At 34.7% G+C, this 23,826-nt stretch overlaps 1 protein-coding gene across 20 annotated transcripts in view; it reads right to left on the reverse strand.

Moving 5' to 3' along the window:
- Positions 1-23,826, reverse strand: part of LCORL (ligand dependent nuclear receptor corepressor like) — a 165,262-nt gene that overhangs the window by 109,630 nt on the left and 31,806 nt on the right. For 16 of the 20 annotated variants that reach the window (XR_007125284.1, XR_007125285.1, XR_007125287.1 and 13 more), the window contains exons 2-4: positions 16,073-16,138; positions 4,696-4,775; positions 3,692-3,821 (exon numbers count right to left, since the gene is read on the reverse strand). Coding sequence is in view for 16 of the 20 variants with exons in the window: in XM_047718972.1 (XP_047574928.1) it covers positions 3,692-3,821; positions 4,696-4,775; positions 16,073-16,138 (276 nt within the window). In the remaining 4 variants the exon portion in view is untranslated. Of the gene's footprint in view, positions 1-1,246; positions 1,294-3,691; positions 3,822-4,695; positions 4,776-16,072; positions 16,139-23,826 lie in introns of all 20 variants that reach the window. The other 4 variants (XR_007125286.1, XM_047718980.1, XM_047718978.1 and 1 more) reach the window with 1 other exon arrangement.

The raw sequence follows: 23,826 nt of genomic DNA on the forward strand, positions 1-23,826 counted from the left end.
CATTATATTTATTTAACCCTGAAAAAGTATTTTTGACAAGCTTTTAATTACAAGGGGTTGGCAAACTATATTTAGTATTTAAGTTTTCTCCAATCTATTATTAAACTCTATAAGGAGACTAATCACTAAAACTGTTTCTAGTTCATTTAAAGGAAGAATGGAAATGTATGAGAAATACAGCATTTTTCATAAGTCCTCTCTAGTCTGCCTAATTCAATTAAAATAATTCTAATCCCAGGGGCTAAGTAGTAGAGAATAGGAAGATTTTCCTACTTCGTACATAAAAGAATATAGGTGCTTCTCACACAGAACACTTCTCAACTTTTTTTAAACTTCCTGAGGACTCAAATGTTCATAACAGAACCAGAAGACAGATTATTTAACTTCTCTGTTTCACTGTCTCTACCTGTTAAAATGATAACAATAGTACCTATCTCTTAACATTGTTTTCGGATTAAATGAAAAGGCATAAAAAAGTCTTAGCGCTCAATCAGAACTGATGACATCAATCATCATCATTATCCTGTGTAGTGGGTTCTTAATAACAGCTTACATTTATCATTATCATCGTCCTAAAACCATAGTTAGGAGAAATAATAAACAAGCTACAATAAAGCTACAAAGAAATTTCTTTATGTTTTGGCAAGATGATTAACATAATATGTTCCTCAAACTGAGCAAAAGATCAGTATCTGTACTTATCAGTAACACTAACATTACTAATATCCAGAATTCCTGAAAATGGCTGAATTTGGAACTTTTCAGGAATCAAATAAAAGCTTCACCAACAATATCCTTTATCAACATTTTATTTGTTACTCCAAACACTCAAAAGTGTTTATTTTTAAAAACATGTTTATGCCTTTTATTTCCATGTAAAGTTAACAGCAGAATTATCTAATTAATGACAGAGTTATCATCACTTAAAGATACTGGTATTACCTTCTGGCCTTATCCTAGTTGGACCATACTGGAAACCTCTAAAATGATTTTATTCAAAGAAAATTTGAAAATAAGGAACAAAACCAAAACCAAGTAAATGAGTAGAAAAATCCTTGTTTAATTAAATCTGGAAAATCACATTGGACTACAAATAAAGGAATTAACAAAGGTAAGACACGAAGTAAAGCAAAAAAAACTCCAGTAGGAATCTTTCATTTAAAAACTCTGCAATCCTTCAAAGATCTTGAAGAAAACCAAGATTATCCCCAAATGGAGAGGTCACTAAATATCCATGAACACTCACCCAACCTTTGGTAGGAGACCTCTTGAAGACCCAGATGCTTGAATCAGCTGAAATAGTACCAAGTGTTTTCTGATTACTCTTAACAGGGCAATGGAGCACAGGTTACTCCATACTATCAAAAATTATAGGTCATTATTATTGATAATTCTAGCTACTACCATTATAAATCACTCAAGGAAAAGGAGACTGAGTAATGAGTTCTAAGGTGATTGTAACTTATTATGTGCATGTATAAATGTGTACATTTATTTCTTCTGCTTCTCTTAGTGATAGAAGTCTATAACAAAGCTCTTCTTATAAGTGTAAATACACAGGCAGAATAAAATTTTCTCAATTAATGTTATAAAGTTCTTAAAGAAAGCATGTAAAATATTTTTAATATTGGTTCAGATAAAAAAAATTTCTAGGGATGCCTAGGTGGTTCAGTTGGTTGAGCATCTGACTCTCGATTTCAGCTCAGGTCATGATCTCAGGTCATAAAACTGAGCCCCACAACAAGCTCTCTGCTGAATGTGGAGTCAACTTAAGATACTCTCTTTTCCTCTACCTCTGTCCCTCCCCCTGCCTCCACTCTCTCTCTCTCAAATTTTTTTCAAGAGAAATGCCAATTTCTCAACACTGAGCACTTCAGTAACATATAAGAAGAGATTTTCAGTCTCCTGCACTTTAAAAAATATAGTTAAAAAATATAGTTTTTCTTAAGTCAAGCAGAGAGAGTCAATTATCATATGGTTTCACTTATTTGTGGAGCATAACAAATAGCATGGAGGACAAGGGGAGATGGAGAGGAGAAGGGAGTTGAGGGAAATTGGAAGGGGAGGTGAACCATGAGAGACTATGGACTCTGAAAAACGATCTGAGAATTTTGAAGGGGTGGGGGGTGGGAAGTTGGGGGCACCAGGTGGTGGGTATTGTAGAGGGCACGGATTGCATGGAGCACTGGGTGTGGTGCAAAAATAATGAATACTGTTATGCTGAAAAAAATAAAAAAAATTAAAAAAAAAAAAAAATATAGTTTTTCTGTTTTATTTTTTTGTTTTTAAGATTTATTGGAGAGAAAGAGATAGAGAACATACACATATATGGGGGGGGAGGGGCAGAGAGAGAGAGAGAGAGGGACTCTCAAGCCAACTCCGCACTGAGCACTGAGCCTGACAAGGGGCTCTGTCTCATAACCCTGAAATCATAACCTGAGCTGAACTCAACAATTGGACACTCAACTGACTGAGCCACTCAGGCGCCCCTTAACTTTAGGTTTTTTTAATGTAATGAATGTAATCACAGATTCTTATATTTCAACAAAGAAAAGAACTCTTAACACTGAGGACTAAACAAAAGCCTCCTTGCTCAAAGATGAAAATTCTTTTCCATATTATTATTATTTTTTTTAATTTATTTATTTGACAGAGAGAAATCACAAGTAGGCAGAGAGGCATGCAGAAAGAGAGAGGAGGAAGCAGTCTTCCTGTCGAGCAGAAAGCCCGATGTGGGGCTCGAACCCAGGACCTGGGATCATGACCTGAGCCGAAGGCAGCGGCTTAACCCACTGAGCCACCCAGGCGCCCCTCTTTTCCATATTATTAATTAAAATCTGAAAGTTAGCGATTTAAGAGAAAAATATCCAATATTAACCTAATTTCAAAGAGGGGTAAGGCAAAGTCAATACCTAGATGAAATACAGTAATGTTTTTCTTGATCTCTGGAAAGTGGGAGGTAGAATGGTAACTGCTCCCAGCCTGCACTCCCCCTACACCATGACTCCCTCCAAAGATCTATATGGTGAAAATTACTCTACTAACGAAGAAATTGCCAAGAACAAAAAATGGAAGGTTCTATATTTCTTAAAATTTTTCTCAAGTAACTAAGATAAAAAACTACTTCTCTCTGATACATGTGTATGAAGTAAGGGAACAAGTGAAACAAGCCTCATTTGGTTTAAATAATTTAGACAGACAGGAAGCAAAAAAGAACATTTGACATTTAATGTTAAGTAAGCATACTCAAGCTACCAAAGAAACACTGAAACCCCAAGCCAGCAAATATACTCCAACCTGGCTGATAAATGATTTAACTGTTATATTTCTAAAGACAGCTTTGTATATATCTATCACTTACTGAACATGAAAGAACTTTTGGAGTCTTAAGAACAGCAACAAAATAAGGAAGACCAGAAGCATAAAAAAATTTCCTGTCTGCCTATAGTAGATGAGAAAAATGTCTGATAAAGTCAGGAAGAGATATGAGAAAAGAGTGGTGAAAAGGAATGGCTAATAGAAGATTAGCACTACAGTAACCTGAGAATCCTAATGTCCCTAAAAATGTGAAGAAAAACTAAAGATAAAAAAGTAATAAAAAATAGAATAAAGACTGGCATAAAAACTTGTGAGAAAAATACAGTCTAGATCTTTATTGCTAATATTAAATGAAAAGGTATACCAATATTACCTTTCTTTCGAAAGAGTGCATTTAGGTAATTTTCTGCTTGGCATTCAATCTTTTCAGTGTTGGACTGGCCCTGAGATGATAGTTCCTCCGTTGGGGTTGACTGTGAAGAATCAAGAGATGGTATACAATCCTAAAATTATAAAAAAGCAACAAAAAAAAAATCCATTTTAATTACACATGTGATTCCATTAAAAACAGCCAAAAAATATTCTCTAAATGCTCATTTGTTCTATTTAACAAATTATATAGAGAGAACATAAAATTTGGGACAGGAGTCAGGAGAAAAGAAATTTAGCTCTGATATCAAATTAGCTTTATTTCTCAGCAAACTATAGCCAAAAGAGGGGGGGGAGGAGTGTAGATAAAATACATTGCTAAATAAATTCACTATACAGCATGCCAGTAATGAGAGTTTTAACAACAAAGTAGGTATGTTTACCCACTAATCTGACCAAATGGGTCAAGTTCTCATTTCTTCTCAGCCTTTCTCACAATAGTAAAGAATTAGGATTTCACACCATACAAGAAGATGCTGCTTGTCTAGTTTATGCCCGTTTATAGTAGACACAATTCAATCATTTACACAGGAAATAATTCTGATACCCAGAAGACTTCAAGAAAGTAAAAGGCTAAAAAGTAGTACCACGTTATCCTCCCAACTATAGATTCCTAAGAAATCAGACTATAGAGTGGTCTCAAACCAAGCTAGGCCTCTGAGCTCACCACTGCCTACCTAAATACAAAACAGATCTAAACTGAACTTCATGAGTCAGGAGCTGTAAGGAAGAAATGTGAAATAAGCAAAAAGGATGAGTGTTTTGTGATTTCACCTGCAAGTCAAGCTAAATGTTAGCCTTAACATAAGACTTTAAAATATTCTTCTCATTACCAAAATCAAGTATTTAAATTTCCATTGTAAGTCACCAATTTTCAGAACAAATTAAAAAAATTGTGTTACAATTGTGCAATTAGTTCAGAAATAATTTCATAGCACTAAAACTTACACTGACTGCTTCTCTCTGTAGGTTACAAAATGAACATTTTTCATCCATAGACCAGTCAGTCAGCTCTTCTGGTTCACAGTCTTTAAAAGAGGGAAAAATATTCATTAAATACACTAACTTTATTAAAACAAATAAAATTACCACTCTCCACAGCAAAGACTCATTAAAAAAAAACTAACTACTAATAGTAAGGGGAGAAGGCCTAACTTTAAAATTAAAGTGATGACATCTAGAAAGAAATAAACAGAGAAGACTGTAAGGAGAGTAATTTTCCACTATTATGGGACAAAGTAGCAAGAACAATGAGCTGATTACAAATTTATTTTCTAACAATAGGGTTTTAAGTATCATCTAACCTTCTAAAAGATTTAACTTATAATTACCTACTAATTTTTAATTTTCACTATGAAAGAAATCAAAATAGGGAGGTATGGGGAAAAATAAATTTTACACATCATGAAAGCAACATAAAACAGACAAATGGAGCACAGCACCAGAAAACCCCAGAGATTTGAGAAAATGAAATGCTCCTCCAAAAAAAAAGTAGAAATCCATAGCTAAGAAGTCAAATCAAATTTTAATTACATTGTTTAAAGGTGGTGTTCCAAGAGTTTAAGTAAAAGGCAGGTAAACAAGCTATATTATTCCACACAAAACATGAATTTTTTTTTTCACAAGAATGTTTCATATAATCCAACGATTAGAAAGTTTGTGCAAAACAAACATTTTATGATGAAGAAATTTTATGACAATATAACAACACTGACAACCTAACTATACTTGGTACAATGATTTTTCAAACTTACTTCTTGCAGTAAAACTCCCCTCAAGTTCCTTTCCCAAATAAATCCTATATAGAACCTCCAATATATGAAACAATTATCATCTGAGGCAGTTACATGGGTACTAATGTGAAAAGCATTGGTATACCACAGTAATTTTCTCTCATACTTTCAAAATAAATAAGTTGAATACATGTTTCTGTTAAACTACGCAGGAAATAAGCTTACCTTTTCTTGAATGGTAATAAATAAATACCAGTTAGGATCAGCCCCCAAGAAATTCTTGCATCAATTGAGATATACACAAGTCAGAATAGAAGATAATGTAATCTGCTGGAGTATAAAGAGAGTAGTAATAGCTCCCTTTGGTTTGGGCCCTGGTCTAGAAATATTCCTAATATTATCCAAACTTAGAAATGGTAGGAAATGGGACCAATGGGACCCAACACAGGGTAATGGAAAGATAACTGGGTTTAAAGTCTCCAACTGGAATAGAACGTACTAGTTGTTACCCTGTCAAGTTATGAAGTTTTTGTTTTAATTTTCCTGTCTGTAAAATAATGATCCCACCACCTTATTTGTGGATCAAATGAAAAAATGTGAAAATATTTTATAAACTATAAAACACCATCCAAAGGCTAGTTACTAACAAAGCAGGGTCATCAGTAATTATTTTTAAATCCTGCACAATCACAAATGTATTTAATATGGGTCATTTGCAGAAGACAGATAATTTTAATATACCAGTTTAAGAAAACTGACCACTATTTTGCAAATGATTTGATAAATCAGAAAGTTTAAGGAATCTATACAATTAAAAACCCAGAATTGTAGTTACCTAGGTTTATAATTTTCTTCAATCCTTTGACCTATCACTATAATAGAATAATACATTCACACTCTTAAACGTGGAATTGTAAAAAAAAAAAAAAAAAACAAAAAAAAACAAAAAACCGTGGAATTGTGCAATGTCTCTTACTAGGAAGGCAGAACTTTCTCATCAGTAAAATGAATGTGGGAAAAGTGACAATATATATACCAAGCTGAGGCTTTAAAGGTATGGCAAGTTGCCCCAGTTATCTTAAGTTTCAACCATCCAACATGGAAAAGAACTTGCCCCACATAGCCATTACTCTTTCAGACTGGGACCAGCAGTCATCAGAAGTGACCCCTAAAGCCCAGTGAATCAGATTGCCCATAAGGATGCAATAGATTTTAGAGCTATTTGTTAGGCAGTATTATTGTGCAAGAACTTGACTCATATGCTAAGCATAACAATTTTGATAGATCAAGGAAATCTTACTGCTTTTTTATTATGGCTTCATGAATAAAAGATATGAAGGGAATCCAGCATTAGAATTTTTTAAAAATAGCTGGTAGTCCTGGAGAAGAGGTATTTTTGAAAAATCACTGTAGGGTTTCATGAAGTTGTAGTGATAAATATGTTGAATTGAAGAACAACGAGTTTGGAATAATTAAAACAATTACCAGTTGTAAGATAAAATTGGGTATGCTGAGATTATCTCATTTATTTTAGTTATTTAGAAGTTCTTCAAAGAAACATTAATTAAAATAAATGCCTGTGTGTTTAAATAAATGGCCCTGAATAATCAACAATTATATAAATGCTATTACATTTTGTGGGTAAAAAATCTACAACTTTACTTACCAATATTTAATAACACTTCTTTCTATGGAACTTTTGATTTTGAGTCCAAATAAATGATGGTGAGATATATTATTTTTTTATTGGAAAATAAATTTTGAAAAATCAACTCTAGGCCACATTTCTCTGTCCAGGTTATCTTTTTTCATGCCGTAAAAGTTAAGTAAATACTATAATAAAACAGATTTACTTCTCAAGCAAAATATGACAATAAATCAGATATCCATAAAATAAATTGTCTCTCTTTTTGCAATTTTAATACATGAAGTTGTATAAGCTCAAAAGGGTCAAATTATGTACCTTCCAGAAACAGTCTTATTAATAAAAGGCAATGTCATAATGAAAACTAATAGTAGGGTGCCTCGGTGGCTCAGTCAATTAAGCATCTGCCTTCAGCTCAGGTCACAATCCCAGGGTCCTGGGATGGAGCCCTGCATTACATGCTCCCTGGTCAGTGGGAGCCTGCTTCTCCTCTCCCTCTGCCTGTCACTCCTGTTGCTTGTGCTCTCTGTCAAATGAATAAATAAAATCTTAAAAAAAAAAAAGAAAAACTAATAGTAAATGACTAACAAAAGATCAACCTTTTCACCGTGGATATATATATTCGTGGTCAAAGTCTGGTTCCAATCATTTTACCTAATTTGTCTTGGAAAGATAACAGACTTTGAAATTAGAGAGCCTTGGTACTGAGATATCTTCCAAATACTAGATGTGGCCTTTGCAAGTTACTTTCTCTGGGCTTCATTTCCTCATCTGTTAAAATGAGGATAATGACTGCATCTTAAGACTATAGTCAAAATTAAATAAGAACATACACAGAACACCTAAGAAGTTCAACAGGCGTTACTTTCATTTTCTTTCAGATAATTGTACTTCCCTTGAACATTTTTATTCTCTTTTGTACCCTTTCACCACAAGAACCAGTTCCTAAAGACAAAGCCCAATGAAAAGTGAAAAAAGAGAATACTGAACTAGATTTCTCATGAAGGTCATGAAAAAATGGTTGTAACTATGTTGATTTTGAGGAAAGATACTGAACAGTGGGCAATGTTACTAAAAAATAATTTTTCATTATAAAACTACGTCTTAACTGCACTGAAAACTACAAAGGAGTAAAGAGAAAACTATTTGTAATCCCGTTATCCGAACATAATGATTAACATTTTGCAACATATCCTTCTAGTTTATATTCTATGCCTTTTTAAAAATCAGCATTAGCGGATTCTTTGAAAATATCAAAAAAATTGATAAACCTTATGCAGACTAACCAAGTAAAAAAGGAGAAAATATCAGAAATTAAAGATGGGGTCATCACTGTTGATTTTATGAATAATAAAAAGATAATAAAATATTATGCATATGAGTTGCCCACAAATTTGGTAACACCAGATGAAATGGACAAATTCCTTGAAAGACATTATCTACCAAATCTCAAATAAGAAATAACAGATCATCTCAACAGGACTATATCTACAAGAAATTAAACCAGGGACTCCTGGGTGGCTCAGCTGGTTAAGCATCTGCCTTCAGCTAAGGTCTTGTTCCCAGGGTCCTGGGATCGAGTCCTGAATTGGGCTCCTTGCTCAGTGGTGAGCCTGCTTCTTCCTCTACCTTTACCTCCCCCAACTTGTGTGCTCTCTCTCTCCCACTATCTGACACATGAGTAAAATCTTAAAAAAAAAATTAAATAAAAAATTAACAACTTTCCCAAACAGAAAGCTCCAGCCCAGATGATTTCTCTACAATCTGTTTCAGAAAATAAAAGCAGAAGTATTTCCTCATTCTATCATTTTTATTATCTGTCATTACCAAGTACCAAAAACGGTCTGAACACCTCACCCAAGAAGATATGTAGATAGCAAATAAGGTTATAACAAGATGCTCAATACTATATCCCATTAGAGAACTGAAAATTAAGATGAGCTACCACTACACACCTACTAGAACAGTTTAAGTCTGAAACATGGACAACATCATATGCTGGTGTAAATGCAGAGCAAAAGGAACTTCAATTCATTGCTGGTGAGAACACAAAATGGTACAGCCATTGAAGATAGTCTTACAGTTTCTTCAAAGCTTAACATAATCTTTCTACACCATCTCATAAGGGTGCTCCTAGGTATTTAGGCAAATGAGTTGAAAAGTTATGTCTATACAAAACCTTGCACACAAATGTTTATAGCAGCTTTATTAATAGTTACCAAAACTTGGAAGCAACCCAGATGTCTTTCAAGTACATCAATGGATAAGCAATGCAGTATTATTCAGTTAATAAAAAGAAATGAGCTAAGACGCCATGAAAAGACATAGAAGCACCTTACATGGATATTATTCAGTGAAATAATGAGTCTGAAAAAACGAAATACTGGGGGCGCCTGGGTGGTTCACCGGGTTAAAGCCTCTGCCTTTGGCTCGGGTCATGATCCCAGAGTCCTGGGATCGAGCCCCACATCGGGCTCTCTGCTCAGCAGAGAGCCTGCCTTCCTCCTCTCTCTCTCTCTCTCTCTGCCTACTTGTGATCTCTGTCAGTCAAATAAATAAATAAAATCTTAAAAAACAAAAAACAAAAAAGAAATACTGTATGATTTCAACTATATGACATGAAGAAGAAAAAAGGAGAGACAGTAAAAAGAGCAGTGTTTGACACAGGTTGGAGACAGGGGAAATAACTTAAAAGGTGGACTACAGGTGATTTTTAGGGCAATGAAACTATTGTGTAGGATACTGTAATGTGAATACATGACTATGAATTTGCCAAAATGCACATTACAACACACACAGACTTGGCTAATGTAAACTATGGAGGCTTTAAGTAATAAAAGACATCAATATTGGGTCAATAATTCTAACAAATGTACAACACTAATGAAAGATATTAATACAGAGAAACCTTGGAGGGGGTAGGGTATATCAGAAATCTTTGTACTTTCTACTTGGTTTTTCCTGTAAACTTAAACTGCTTTAAAGAATGGTATTTCTGGGGCACCTGGGTGGCTCAGTGGGTTAGGCCTCTGCCTTCGGCTCAGGTCATGGTCTCAGGGTCCTGGGATCAAGCCCCACATCGGGCTCTCTGCTCAGGGAGGAGCCTGCTTCCCCCTCTCTCTCTGCCTGCCTCTCTGCCTACTTGTGATCTCTCTCTCTCTGTCAAATAAATAAATAGAATACTTTAAAAAAAAAAAGAATGGTATTTCCTTTAAAAATTAGGATATTATACACATACTTGTCACAAATATTTCCTATGCTCAAATATACTTCTAAATCATTTTTAATAAATAAGTATGGACCATCAAACAGATGTATCATAACTTATTTAATCAATATCCTATTGTCAGATATTTAGTCTATTTCTCTAAGCTTGGTATTATAAATACATGATGAATACACTCAGATAAGTTTTTGTGTGCACAATGATAATAGCTAATATAATTTATGTAACTATAAAAAGAGCAGTATTAGATTCTCTGGTTTTAAAATAAATAATCCATATTGGAAAACTACTGACTTAATACTAGGCAATGAATTCCTAGAAGAAATCCCACTTACTCATTTTTTTCCTCACTGCTCATTACAGTTCCTGACACAAAACAAGCATTCAAAATATTTCATCTAACAAAAGAGGCAAGAAAACACTATAGGGAAACATAGTCTTTTCAATAAATGCTGGGAAAACTGGACAGCTACAAGTAAAAGATGAAACTGGACCACTTTCTCAGATTATACACACAAAAAACCCAAAATGGCTTAAAGACCTAAATGTGAGATCTGAAACCATAAAAATCCTAAAAGAGAACAGAAACAGCAATTACTCTGACATTAGTGGTAGCAATATTTTTCCAGATATATTTCCTAGGGCAAAGAAACAAAAGCAAAAATAAACTATTGGGACTACATCAAAATAAAAAGCTTCTGGAGAGCAAAGGAAACCACTAACAAAGCAGAAAGGCAACGTACTGAATGGGAAAAGATATTTGCAAATAATATGTCCAGTAAAAGGTTAAGAAGTTAACATCCAAAATATATAAAGAACTTATTCAACTCAATATCCCAAAAAAACCCAAAAAACAAAAAACCCCACAAAAAAAAAAACAACTAAAAAATGAGCAGAGGACTGAAAGAAACATTTTTCCAAAGAAGATATACAGATGGCCAATAGGCACATGAAAAGATCTGCAACACTGCTCATCACCAGGGAAATGTAAATCAAAACTACAATCAGATATCACTTATATCTGTCAGAATGGCTAAAATCAAAAAGGCAAATAAGTGATGGGTATTAAGGAGGGCACTAGTGATGAGTACTGGTTGCTGTATGCAAGTGATAAGTCACAAAATTCTATACCTGAAACTAATATTACACTGTATGTTAACTAACTAGCATTTAAATAAAAATTTGAAAAAAAAGGGGGGGGGCAAGAAATAACGAGAGTTGGAGAGGATATGGAGAAAAAGAAACCCTTGTATGATGTTAGTGAGAAGACAAATTGGGGGAGTGTGGAAAACAGTATGGCGGTTCCTCAAAAAATTAAATTTGAAATACCATATGATCCAATAATTGCATTACTGGGTATTTACCCAAAGAAAACAAAAACACTAATTCAAAAAGACATACGAACCCCTATGTTTGCTGCATTACTTACAATAACCAAGATATAGGAAGCAATCCAGCGTCCATCAATAGATAGAGAAGGAAGATGCAAGACCCCCCCACAGGAATATTACACAGCCTTAAAAAAGGATGAGGCTGTGACATTTGTAAGAGCATAGATGGATCCAGAGAATATTACATAACTGAAATATGAGAGAACGAGGAAGACAAATACCATATGATTTCACTCACATGGAATCTAAATCAAATAAGTAAACTAAAAACTGAACTGGACCTATAAAAACACAGAATAAACTGATGGTTGCCAGAGGGAACAGGGGATGGGTGAGAAGATGGGCAAAATTGTCTAAGGGGAGGGCTTCCAGTTATGGAATGAATAAATCACAGGAATAAAGGCACAGCATAGGGAATATAGTTAATGACGCTGTAATAGCCTTGTATGGTGACAGATGACAGCTCTATTTTTGGTGAGGACAGCATAACATGTAGAGAAGCTGAATCACTATGTTGCAACACCTGAAACCAATTTAACATTGTGTGTCAACTATACTCATAAAATTTTTTAATGTTTTACCTAACAAATCTCATTAAAGGTAGTTTTGTTGTCTCTATCATATACTGTTTACAGTTGAAAAAGATATTAAGTCAAAGATACTAAATTTCAGTCAGTGGTACACTCAAGGTTAGCAAACCTTTTCTATTAACAGCCACATAGTAAGTATTTCAGGTTTCGTAGGCCAGACCACCTGCCACACCATTCAACACTACTTTTGTAGTACAAAAGCAGCCACTGACATTTCGACAAATGAGATAAGTTCTCAATATAAATTTATTAACTGAACAATTACATTTGAATGTCATAATTCTCATATGTCATGAAATATTAATCTTTTGATTTTTTTCAACTATTTAAAATGTAAAAATTATTCTTATCCCATAGGCCATTCAAAAATAATTAATAAGCTGGATTTGGCTAATATGCTATAGCCTGCAGTCCTCTGACATAATCTCCCTTTGGCTCCATCAGTTTACACAGGTCAACCACACTCTACAAATTTTTGTAAATATTCATAGTCACGGCATGTAAATCAGATGATCCCACAGGTGAAAGAAACCAGCTCACAAATAAGACATGAGAAAGGACTGACTAAAGCAGAAAAAAAGAGGGAATTTTTGCTTAAAAGTTCTGTGGCACAGAAAAAACAAGTTTTGGAGAGATGGAGAAGGAAAAGAAGCACAGAATATAAGGAACTTTTCTGGGCATACATAGAAGTTGAAGTTTATGACATTCAAACCTTCTTTGTAGAGTCCCCCTTCTCCTCGCCAAAATATTTTCCCCAGAAGGAGAAAAAGTCACAAAACATACCAAAGAAGATAGAAAACTAAGGCTTCTGTTTTGTTTCCAACAAAATAAAAATTAGCACCACTTAAAAGCTTCCTTCAAACCATTCAATCTGGAGGTGGTTCTGAATCAAACTCAAGAATTAAAATACAAACCTCTTAAAACACTCATATATACAATACAAAAGTCTTAAACTTAAAAATATGCTCTGTGCCACAGTTGATTTAAGGTAGTAGTATGAAATTTAGAATATATTTTCCACAGAAACAGCAGTAGATATGCAATTCTATCTAAATCAATGTATTATAAAGTTAAAATACTATGCACTTAATTGTATAACAAAAAATAATTTAGAGTAATATATAAGAATCCTTTGCTAGCCAATATATTTGGTTTCTCAGTTTTGGAAAGTGAGTTAACAACAGTTCGGATTTCCAACGATTTATCTAAAAACATACACTAATCTATTTGATTCCTATACACAGATTTGCACGGTGAGAAATACCTATACCTGTAGTCCCCGCATCTAAATATTAAACCATTTTTAACAATGACAACAAAGAAACCACACTTATTTATCACTTATTTGTAAGAGGATAAGAAAGAAGCTGGAGATATCTATAATGTATAGTCTCGGCATGCCTCTTCAAGAGGCTCTACATTTTTGATAGTACTAATTGAATTTCCCTCAAAATATATGGCTGTCTTCATTCTTGAACAGATACAGATGTATTGCAATAATTAATATCATCATTCTCAAGGCTACAATTTAATTAGTTTTTTTTTTAATTCAAAAAAAGGAAATAAAAGTGGAAGAATTTACCTAAGAAACCTGGAGGAAGAATATGTGGGGTGAAAAAAGCAACAAATATGTGTCTATATGCAAGTTCCAAAGCTTATATTAGCTAATTTTGTTAACTACCCCCACCAAAAAAAGCACTAAAATGAACATAAAGTACAAGATCTATCTGAATGTAAATAAACTGAGATATGCAGCAATGGGTATTAAATGAAATAAGTAAATTAATTATAAATCTACAATGAAATACTGTGCACCCATTACAAAAGATGGTCTAGACTTTATACACCCAGTGAGCACAATAGGCACAAAAATTACAGATAATTATTATCTTAGTAATTATCACAGAAATTATACATACTGTGCATATAGCATATACTGCTATAATTAAAGAATAAACACATACAAACATATATTTTACATTCATATAAAAACGTTTAAAAGTTATCTACAGATCATGGAGGTAGGGGTAATTTTTTCTTTCTGTCTTATCTGTATTTTTGAATTTCCTAAAATAAACACGTCCAACTTGTATACTAAAGAAATACTAGTCTAAAATCAAAATACAAAGCATTTATTTCCTTTAGAACATTCTGCCCTTTGTATAATAAACAATTTCTGAAGGATCATAAATATATACGTATATATACAACTATATAAATAAATAAGTGAAAGTGGGGGAAGCAACAGACTGAGTCACAAGCTGTAATTTGGGTTGTCAGAAGGCAATTAAGTATAATGCTGACTTCTGATATGAATGAGGACAGCAGGTTAAGAAAGGAAGTTTGAGGGGCGCCTGGGTGGCTCAGTGGGTTAAAGCCTCTGCCTTCAGCTCAGGTCATGATCTCAGGGTCCTGGGATCGAGCCCCGCATCGGGCTCTCTGCTCAGCAGGGAGCCTGCTTCCTCCTCCTCTCTCTCTCTCTGCCTGCCTCTCTGACTACTTGTGATCTCTATCAAATAAATAAAATCTTAAAAAAAAAAAAAAAAGAAAGAAAGGAAGGCTGAAGAAATGTCAGGCTTTGGTTAAATTCTTGGTTTTTTTTTAGATTTTTCCTTTGTTCATTTGTAAGCTCAGAAAAATAGGTGAAACTAGTATTAGTATTGCTAAAAAAATCAGGTAAAATACTTAATTCAGTGTTGAATTATGATTAAGATGAGAAATGACTGAAGTTAAGAGAAATAAAAAAATGATTTTAGCTGGAAGAATAATAGAACATTAGTACAAGCACATTTCGGAGTCTCTACTCTTAAAGTCATGTTTTACATGGATATGAATTCATCTTGGAGAAGACAGGTGGTTGAGACAAAAGATCTTTCATAGATACCTTCAGATCTATGATTCTTAATTATCCAGCTCAACATTAATAAAGAATGGGCAGAAAAGTTTTGACTATTCCACCATCATTCCCTCACCACAAAAGACTTAAACAGCAGAGAGAGAAGGACCTTTAAAGATGTCTGGAGTCTCAGTAGAATGTAAGGTACCATAGTAGAAGGCAAAAGAGTTAGGACATAAAACAGATCAGATACAAGATGCAGAAATAATTCAATCAAAATCGAAGCAGAAAATCTACTCTAGTGTTACCTATTTTATGAATAAACTGTACTATAAAATCTCAAAGGTCTACAAAAGCGTTCTCCTACTGCTCTACTTTCTAAGCAAGCAATAAAACAACTAAACTATGGTCTCGCAGCAATTATATCACAAATCAAAATCTTTCACTAGGCTTTATGCTACAGCATTTGAAAGAAGTGGCTAATAACAAACAGTATTATACGTAAATATAAAACTCTGAACATACACAGTGGGATTTCTCAGAGGAACAATCTGATTTCCAGGCTGCCTGTCTCATGAGCAAGAGGAAATATTTACTTAATTGAACGCTTTTAAATCCTCTTTAAGAATAAGCAAGGGTACGTTATAATAAAAATTAAATTTCACCACTAAGCCAAAACCAAGCTTCACTTTCCATTTTGATCAGTATACTGAATTTTTCAAAAGATTATGATAATGTTATGTAATAACAAAAACAATATTTGGATCACTTATTTATTTAAAAATACTAATTAAACAAGACCACAAATTTATGTTTAATGTAAAGTTAGCACAGAACAACTACTTTTCATTTGTTAAATGGGACAAAAAGTCACAATTTTAAAATAAAACTTAAAAAGCATTACCTTCAAATAAACTGAGGTCTCTTCGTAGCCGTGGTCCATAAAGCCCTTCTAAAATACTCTCAAAACCTGTGTTGTAAAAGAGAGAAAAGTATATAACCTACTGGAAAAGTTAAATTTTACAATAATCAAAAACATTAAACCCAAATGAATTAGAAAATTACAAATTTAACTATGAGGTGTCATTTTTCCTCTAGGTGAATTAAGCTGAACTAGGCAACACACAAAACAGTAAACAATCAGACAATGACTATCAGAAATTACATGATTGTGAAGAATTTGAAATATTCAAATGTAAACATTCTCTACTAAAACAATTTATTATTTATTTAGAAGTATTTAGTTAGAAGTTATTTAGAAGTTATTTAGAAGTATTCCAAAATTGAAATACTATAGGCAGATTTTTTTTTAGTAATAGTTTTGTAGAGGAGAATGAAAAAAGACATCTATTACATTCCAGTTTATACCTGTAACAAAAAATATTAACATGAAAGAAAGCAGCATCTTTTTAAAAATTTTTATTTTTTATTTATAGATTTTATTTATTTATCAGACACAGAGAGAGAGGGAACACAAGCAGGGAGAGTGGGAGAGGGAGAAGCAGGCTTCCCGCTGAGCAGGGAGCCCAGATGCGGGGCTTCATCACAGGGCTTGATCCCAAGACCCTGGGATCATGACCTGAGCCAAAGGCAGATGCTTAAGGACTGAGCCACCCAGGCACCCCAGAAAGCAGCATCTTTAACCTCAGTTACAAGAATGAGTAAATGAATATCAATGGGGAGAAAATCCTGGTTGTGCAAAGTATGGTATAAAAAATTTAAGCCCACATACTTACAAAAATTAAAACATAACAATTTGTTCATGGCTATAGACTACTTTGGAAAGGTAATACCTTTCTAAGGTATTACCTTGGAAATACCAAATATTTGGAAAAAAATACCAACAATCTTGTCAAGTTAACAAGTACCATAAATTTGCAAGAGTATTCTACCTTCTGGATATACTGACTTCAGTATTTTACAATTTTCTTTGTGAAGGCTGTATCTTATTCAATTTTAAGCAGCTTACTGATAAAGTAAAAGGCATTCCAAGAAAAATGACCAGGATGGCAAAAAAGGAAACCAAAAAAGTAATGGATTTAAGAGTGCTTAAATCAGGGAAGAAAAACAAAAGGTAGAATGATAGGTATGAAAAATGAAAGGTAAAGCAGATTTTTTTCAGCGGTGTTTCTAAATCATAGAAAAATGGAAATACTTCTATAGAAATGTTTCATAAATACTAAAATGCTTTAAAAAACATTTTAACATCTTTGAAAGCAAGATGCATTTTAAAATCAATGGTGTGTTATAGTCAAAGAGTGGCAACACTTTTTCATTTAGAATGTGAAGAAATGCTGCAACTTAAAATTAATGATGTCTTAGATTTAATAAAGTAGTTATCATGGTACTTAATAAATATGTAGTTAATAAAAGCTTTGTGAAATGATTCAGTACTAGTTCCTATGAATGGAAATTTCAGGCAGAAAAGTGAATAAATCATCATCAGACAGAGCTTTCAAGAAGGCTATATAAGACTTTCACATTAGGTAACAATTCAGACTCAAAGAGCCCCAAATCTCTATTACTATGATATTCTATTTATCAATGTGCTCCAAAAATATTATAAACAACTATTTTAAGATGTTATTCTGTGTTATACTGGACAAAATATCACGTCCTTCCCCCTTGCCCCCGCCCCCCGCATATAAGCCTACTGAATTTAAATGCTGCACATTTCCTAGATTTAAGTCTGAAAAGATGACAAACAAGGACTTACTTTGTTCTACTGGGCTTCTCAGCTCTTCCCTAGATAAGACCAAGGTCTTACACATATCGTGTTAAGATTTATTCATAGTATATAGTATTGGTGCTACTGATCTATGGCCACCAAAGAAACTGGTCTGTAAATTTCTTTTGTACTTAGCAAGTTCTGATGTTAATATTATGCTACCCTCATAAAATGAATGGTAATGTTCTTTTCTTTTGCCACCTGGGAAAAATGAAAAAATGTAGGATGTCTTGCTTGACTATCTGGTAGAATATGCCAGGGATGCCACCTGGAAATAAAGTCTTTCTGAACAGGCTTATTACCAATCAAATTTATTTAACTGTCATAGGTCTACTCAGGTATTCTATTTCTCATGTTAGCCATCAATTTCAACTACATTTCTCAATTTATTTGCATAAAATGTTTCACTGTATGCTTTTACCTATTTAACATCAACAACATCAGCAGTCATGTCCCTTTTGCTTTTCATTCCTTACTTTGGTTATTTATGCTTTCTCTTTTTTCTCAGTAAAGTTCATTAAAAGTTCCTCAATTTTTTTAATTTAAAAAGAATGCTTCTGGGGCGCCTGAGTGGCTCAGTGGGTTATTTTGCCTTCGGCTCGGGTCATGATCCCAGGGTCCTGGGATCGAGTCCTGCATGGGCTCTCTGCACAGCAGGGAGCCTGCTTCCTCCTCCCTCTCTGCCTACATGTGATCTCTGTCAAATAAATAAATAAAATCTTTAAAAAAAAAGCTTCTTTTGATTCCTTAATCTTCTGTTTCATATTTATGTTTTCTTATCCATTAATTTCTCCTGATGTTAAGATACATTTCCTGTTTTTGCATCTTTGGTAATTTTATGTGGATGCCAGACATTATGAATTTTACATTGTGAGTGCTGGATTTTTTTTTCTCTTAACGAGTATCATACTTTGTTTATTCAAAACATTAAAATACTTGAAGATCATTTGAGGGCTTTTTAAAAAAGGTTTCTAGAATAAAAGCACAAAAGTCTTCACACTACTATGTTTAGCTTTTGTGGATCTCCACTAAGTCACTCTTATATTCCATTATTGTTCTTATTCTGGTTGGTGGGAACCTGAATGACTCCCAGCCCTACGTCAGTTCTAGCAATTGTTCAGATCACAGTCCACTGGTAATCATTCTTTTCTTAGAGTGTTATTTATTAGCTCTGTGGATGTCCATCCTACATATGCATTAACTGGTTTCCAAAGAGTCAAGGGTAACGTGCTGGTTTCTTGAGCTCTTTTTCTATATAGCTCCCGCTTTTATGGTACTATGCCCCCCAAAATTCTAGCCACTTAAAATACTCTGAATGCTGATCTCTGTCTTCTCAAGTCTGTAGACCAAGACCCTGGGCTCTTTTTGGAATCATCTTGCCTGTGCTACAGTCTGGAAATGACCACCAAGCAAATGGTGGAGTGATCATAGAGCCTCCATCATTGATTTAATTTTTCTCTGGGACCACAGTCTTACGCTACCTGTTTTCCAAAGCTGAAACAAATTTCTTTTAAATATACATTCCAGGGACACCTGGGTGGCTCAGTTGGTTAAGCAGCTGCCTTCGGCTCAGGTCATGATCCCAGCGTCCTGGGATCGAGTCCCACATCGGGCTCCTTGCTTGGCGGGGAGCCTGCTTCTCCCTCTGCCTCTGCCTGCCATTCTGTCTGTGCTTGCTCTCTCTCCCTCTCTCTCTGACAAATAAATAAAAAATCTTTAAAAAAAAAATAAATAAATATACATTCCAGTTTCTGAGCTGTCTACACCAGAGGATAAATCCAAACCCTCTTATTTCAGGAAGTTTATCTGCTGACTTGTTAGTTTAATAATTTTATTTATATAAGTTCAATTATGTTCTATTTCAAATATTTAACATCTTTTTTTATAGCTCCCCATTCCTTACAAATATTTAGGTCTGTCTTACAAATATTCTTACAAATATTAAGGTTTGTTTTAAATATGGGAAGCATGACAATTTTAAAAACCAGCATCTGGGACGCCTGGGTGGCTCAGTTGGTTAAGCGGCTGCCTTCGGCTCAGGTCATGATCCCAGCGTCCTGGGATCGAGTCCCACATCGGGCTCCTTGCTCAGCGGGGAGCCTGCTTCTCCCTCTGCCTCTGCCTACCACTCTGTCTGCCTGTGCTCATGCTCTCTCTCTCTAACAAATAAATAAATAAAATCTTTAAAAAAAAATCAGCATCTGATCATCCCAATAACTTATTGTGCATGAGTGTGTTCTGCTGTCTCATTGTTCTTGCTCCTCTTACCTGTTTCTTTGTGCTCTTATTCAGTACTTACTAGCTTCTGCCCTCAAAAGATTAAAAATTCCAAGGCCTAAGATGGATGTACCCTCCTCCAAAGATGCTTACTGTTTGCTTCCAGAAGGCAGCTAAAGGCACCACCAGTTAGAAACCATCCTGTGGTAGGCAGAATGAATGGCCTCACAGAAATATTCATGTTCTAATACCCACTATCCATGAATAAATTATGTCACATGGCAAGAGGGCATTAAAGTTACAAATGGGATTAAGGTTGCTAATTAGTTGATCTTATAATAAGATCATAGTAGTTTACCCACTATAATCACAAAAATCTTTAAAATGGGAAGAGAGAGCCAAAAAGAGTCAGAATGAGATGGCAACATTAGAAAGACTCAACGGGTCATTGCTTGCTTTGAAGACAGAAAGAAGCCATAAGCCATAGAGTGCTGGCAACTTCTAAAAGCTGGAAGACACAAAAAAATATACTCTGCCCCAACGCTTCCTAAAGGAACACAGCACTGCCAACAACTTGATTTTAGTCCTCCGAGGCCCACTTCAGACTTCTGACCCTAAGAATTGTAAGATAATAGTAAGTTAGTGTTATCTTAAGCCACTAAATCTGAGTTAATTTGTTACAACAGTAGGAAACTATATACATTTCTTAGTCCATTCAGGTAGTTATAACAAAATAACAGAAACTGGGTATCTTAGAAACAACAAACATTTATTTCTCACAGTTCTGGAGGCTATAAATTCAAGATCAGAGTGCCAGCATGGTCTGATTCAGGTGAAGCTCTCACTTGGGTTACAGAATGTCAACTTCTCTCTGTCCTCACACAGTGGAAAGGGTGAGCTAGCTCTCTGGGATCACCTTTAAAAGGGTACTAACCCACTAATTCTCATCCTGTAAGAGCTCTATCCTCATGATCTAATCACCTCGAGAAGGACCCACCCTCCTAATATCATTACTCTGGGCATTAAGGTTTCAACAAACGAACTTTGGGGCAACACAAAAATTCAGACCATAGCAACACTTCAATCCAATATCACAGCTTGAGGTTCCTTGATTGTTAGGATACAGATCTGCTAGAAGGCCACCCTTGTGACAAATTCAATCTCAGACATTTTTCTCCTTTTACTTCTTCCTTTTCCTGCTCTGCTCATCAGGTAACATTCTGGAACTGCAGAGAGGAAGGATGACTTTAGATCTGGTTGCTTTTACCCTGAAGGCATGGTGTTTTGAAGTCTAGCTTAATTTGCGGAAGATCTCCTATAAGAACGTCTACCTTGGACAAGCCCTAAGGCTTGAATTTTGATCCTTTGCCTAGTTAGCCAGGACAATACAAATAATATTAACAAGGGACTTCAAACTTAAGCAGCTTTGCCTCTTATTTTCTACTTACCTCTAAAATTAGCCTAGGGATTCCCAACTGTCTTTCAGCTCTATTTTTTTTTTTAACATTTTATTTATTTATTTGACAGAGAGAGATCACAAGTAAGCAGAACAGCAGGCAGAGAGAGAGAGAGGAAAGCAGGCTCCCTGTTGAGCAGAGAGCCCGATGTGGGGCTCGATCCCAGGACCCTGAGATCATGACCTGAGCCGAAGGCAGAGGTTTAACCCACTGAGCCACGCAGGCGCCCCTCTATTTTTTTTTTTTTAATCTAACATTTTTTTCATTGCTTTCAGCAGAGACACTTACCTATATAACTGAGATCAATCCTTACCAAAAGGCCAAAATTCCTAAGCATTCAGTGTGACTATAACACAGAGTTTATTTATATAAATACATGCAGTTTATCCAGTTCTCTATTGAGAGCTATATGACTTTTCACTTTTTTGTTATTACGAAAAATGGTGCATTAAAAATCTTGATAAATGTGTCATCCTGTCCAAGTGTTAGTTTCTTCCTGACAGAAATCCGTAAGTGGAATTACATGGTCCTAAGGTATGCACATTTTCAACTTTACCAGATAATGCATTATGTGATTAAATCATTTTGCAACTCTATCAGCAATGCTTAAGAGTTCCTATTTTCCTCCAAATAACCAAAACTTGGTATTATCAGACTTTATAGTTGTCAAACACATTAAAATAAAATCATTTATTTTAATTTGCAGTTTCTTAGTTATTACTGAGGTTTAGCATATTTTGAAACGTTCTCCATTCCCATTGCCCTTTTGCCACTTTTCAATTGACTGTCAACCTTTTAAAAATTCAGTCACTGGGTGCCTGGGTGGCTCAGTCGTTAAGCGTCTGCCTTTGCTCAGGTCATGATCCCAGAGTCCTGGGATTGAGCCCCGCATCGAGCTCCCTGCTCAGCCAGAAGCCTGCTTCCCCCTCTCACACTCCCCCTGCATATATTCCTTCTTTCGCTCTTTCTCTCTCTCTGAGAAATAAATAAATAAATAAATAAATAAATAAATAAAATCTTAAAAAAAAAAAACTTCGGTCACAGTTTTATGCATTCTTGATGCACTGACAATGACAATTGTCAATTTCATGAACCACATCCATGCTCCAACTATGTCTTGATTTTTCATTTTGTTCTCTCACACAGAAGTTTGTTTTATTTTAATATAGCATAAATACTTTTTTTTGTATCTCGTTTTACGACTTATAAATTTTTTCTTGGGTAAGAAAGTTTTTTGACAAAGATAATTATTTTATATATATGTGTGTGTATAAAATTCTGCAGTTTTGCTTTATATATGTAGTTCTTAAATCCATCAGAATTCATTTTTTAGCAACAGTCTAATATAGAACCCAACTGTATGCTAAGCATTATACTACCTCAAATGAGGGGCACCTGGCTGGCTCAGTCAGTTAAGCACCTCAGTCTTGATTTCAGCCCAGATCATGATCTCAGGGTCCTAGGATCAAGCCCCACATCAGGCTCCATGCTCAGCATGGAGTCTGCTTAAGATTCTCTCTCTCCCTCTCCCTCTGCCCCTCCTTCTACTCGGGCTTTCTCTCTAAAAAAATTTTTTTAAATAAAATTTAAGAAAAAATAAATTTTTAAAAGTATTACCTCAAATAGTAAGGCTACCTTCAAGTCCCAAAACATAAGTCTGTATGTTTTTAATTAATAGCTTTATTGAGATATAATTTACCATCATAAAATTTATTCATTATAAATATATAATTTGGTGATTTTTAAAAAAAGATTTTATTTATTTATCTGTTAGAGAGAGAGAGAGCGTGAGCACAGGCAGAGTAGTAGGCAGAGGCAGAGGGATAAGCAGGCTCCCTGCCAAGCAAGGAGCCCGATGTGGGATTCAATCCCAGGACGCCGGGATCATGACCTGAGCTGAAGGCAGCCACTTAACCAACTGAGCCATCCAGGCGTCCCTAATTTGGTGATTTTAATATAGACATTGTATAATCATCACCATAATCTAATTTTAGAACATTCCATCACTTCCAAAAGAAATATTGTACCCATTTAAGAGATACCTCTTTCCTACTCCAGCCTTAAGTACCTATTAATCAACTTTTTGTCTCTACAGATTTGCCTCTTCTGGGTATTTCATATAAATAAAGTCATGTAATCTGTGCAAATTTTTTGTGTCCGGCTTCCTTCAATGAGCATAAGGTCTCTCAGATTCATCCATGTTGTAGCATATATTAATTAGTACATCACTACAACTATATATTCATTTATCAGTTG

This window comes from Lutra lutra, chromosome 2 (genome assembly GCF_902655055.1).
Source record: "Lutra lutra chromosome 2, mLutLut1.2, whole genome shotgun sequence".
Classification (NCBI taxonomy): Eukaryota; Metazoa; Chordata; class Mammalia; order Carnivora; family Mustelidae; genus Lutra; species Lutra lutra.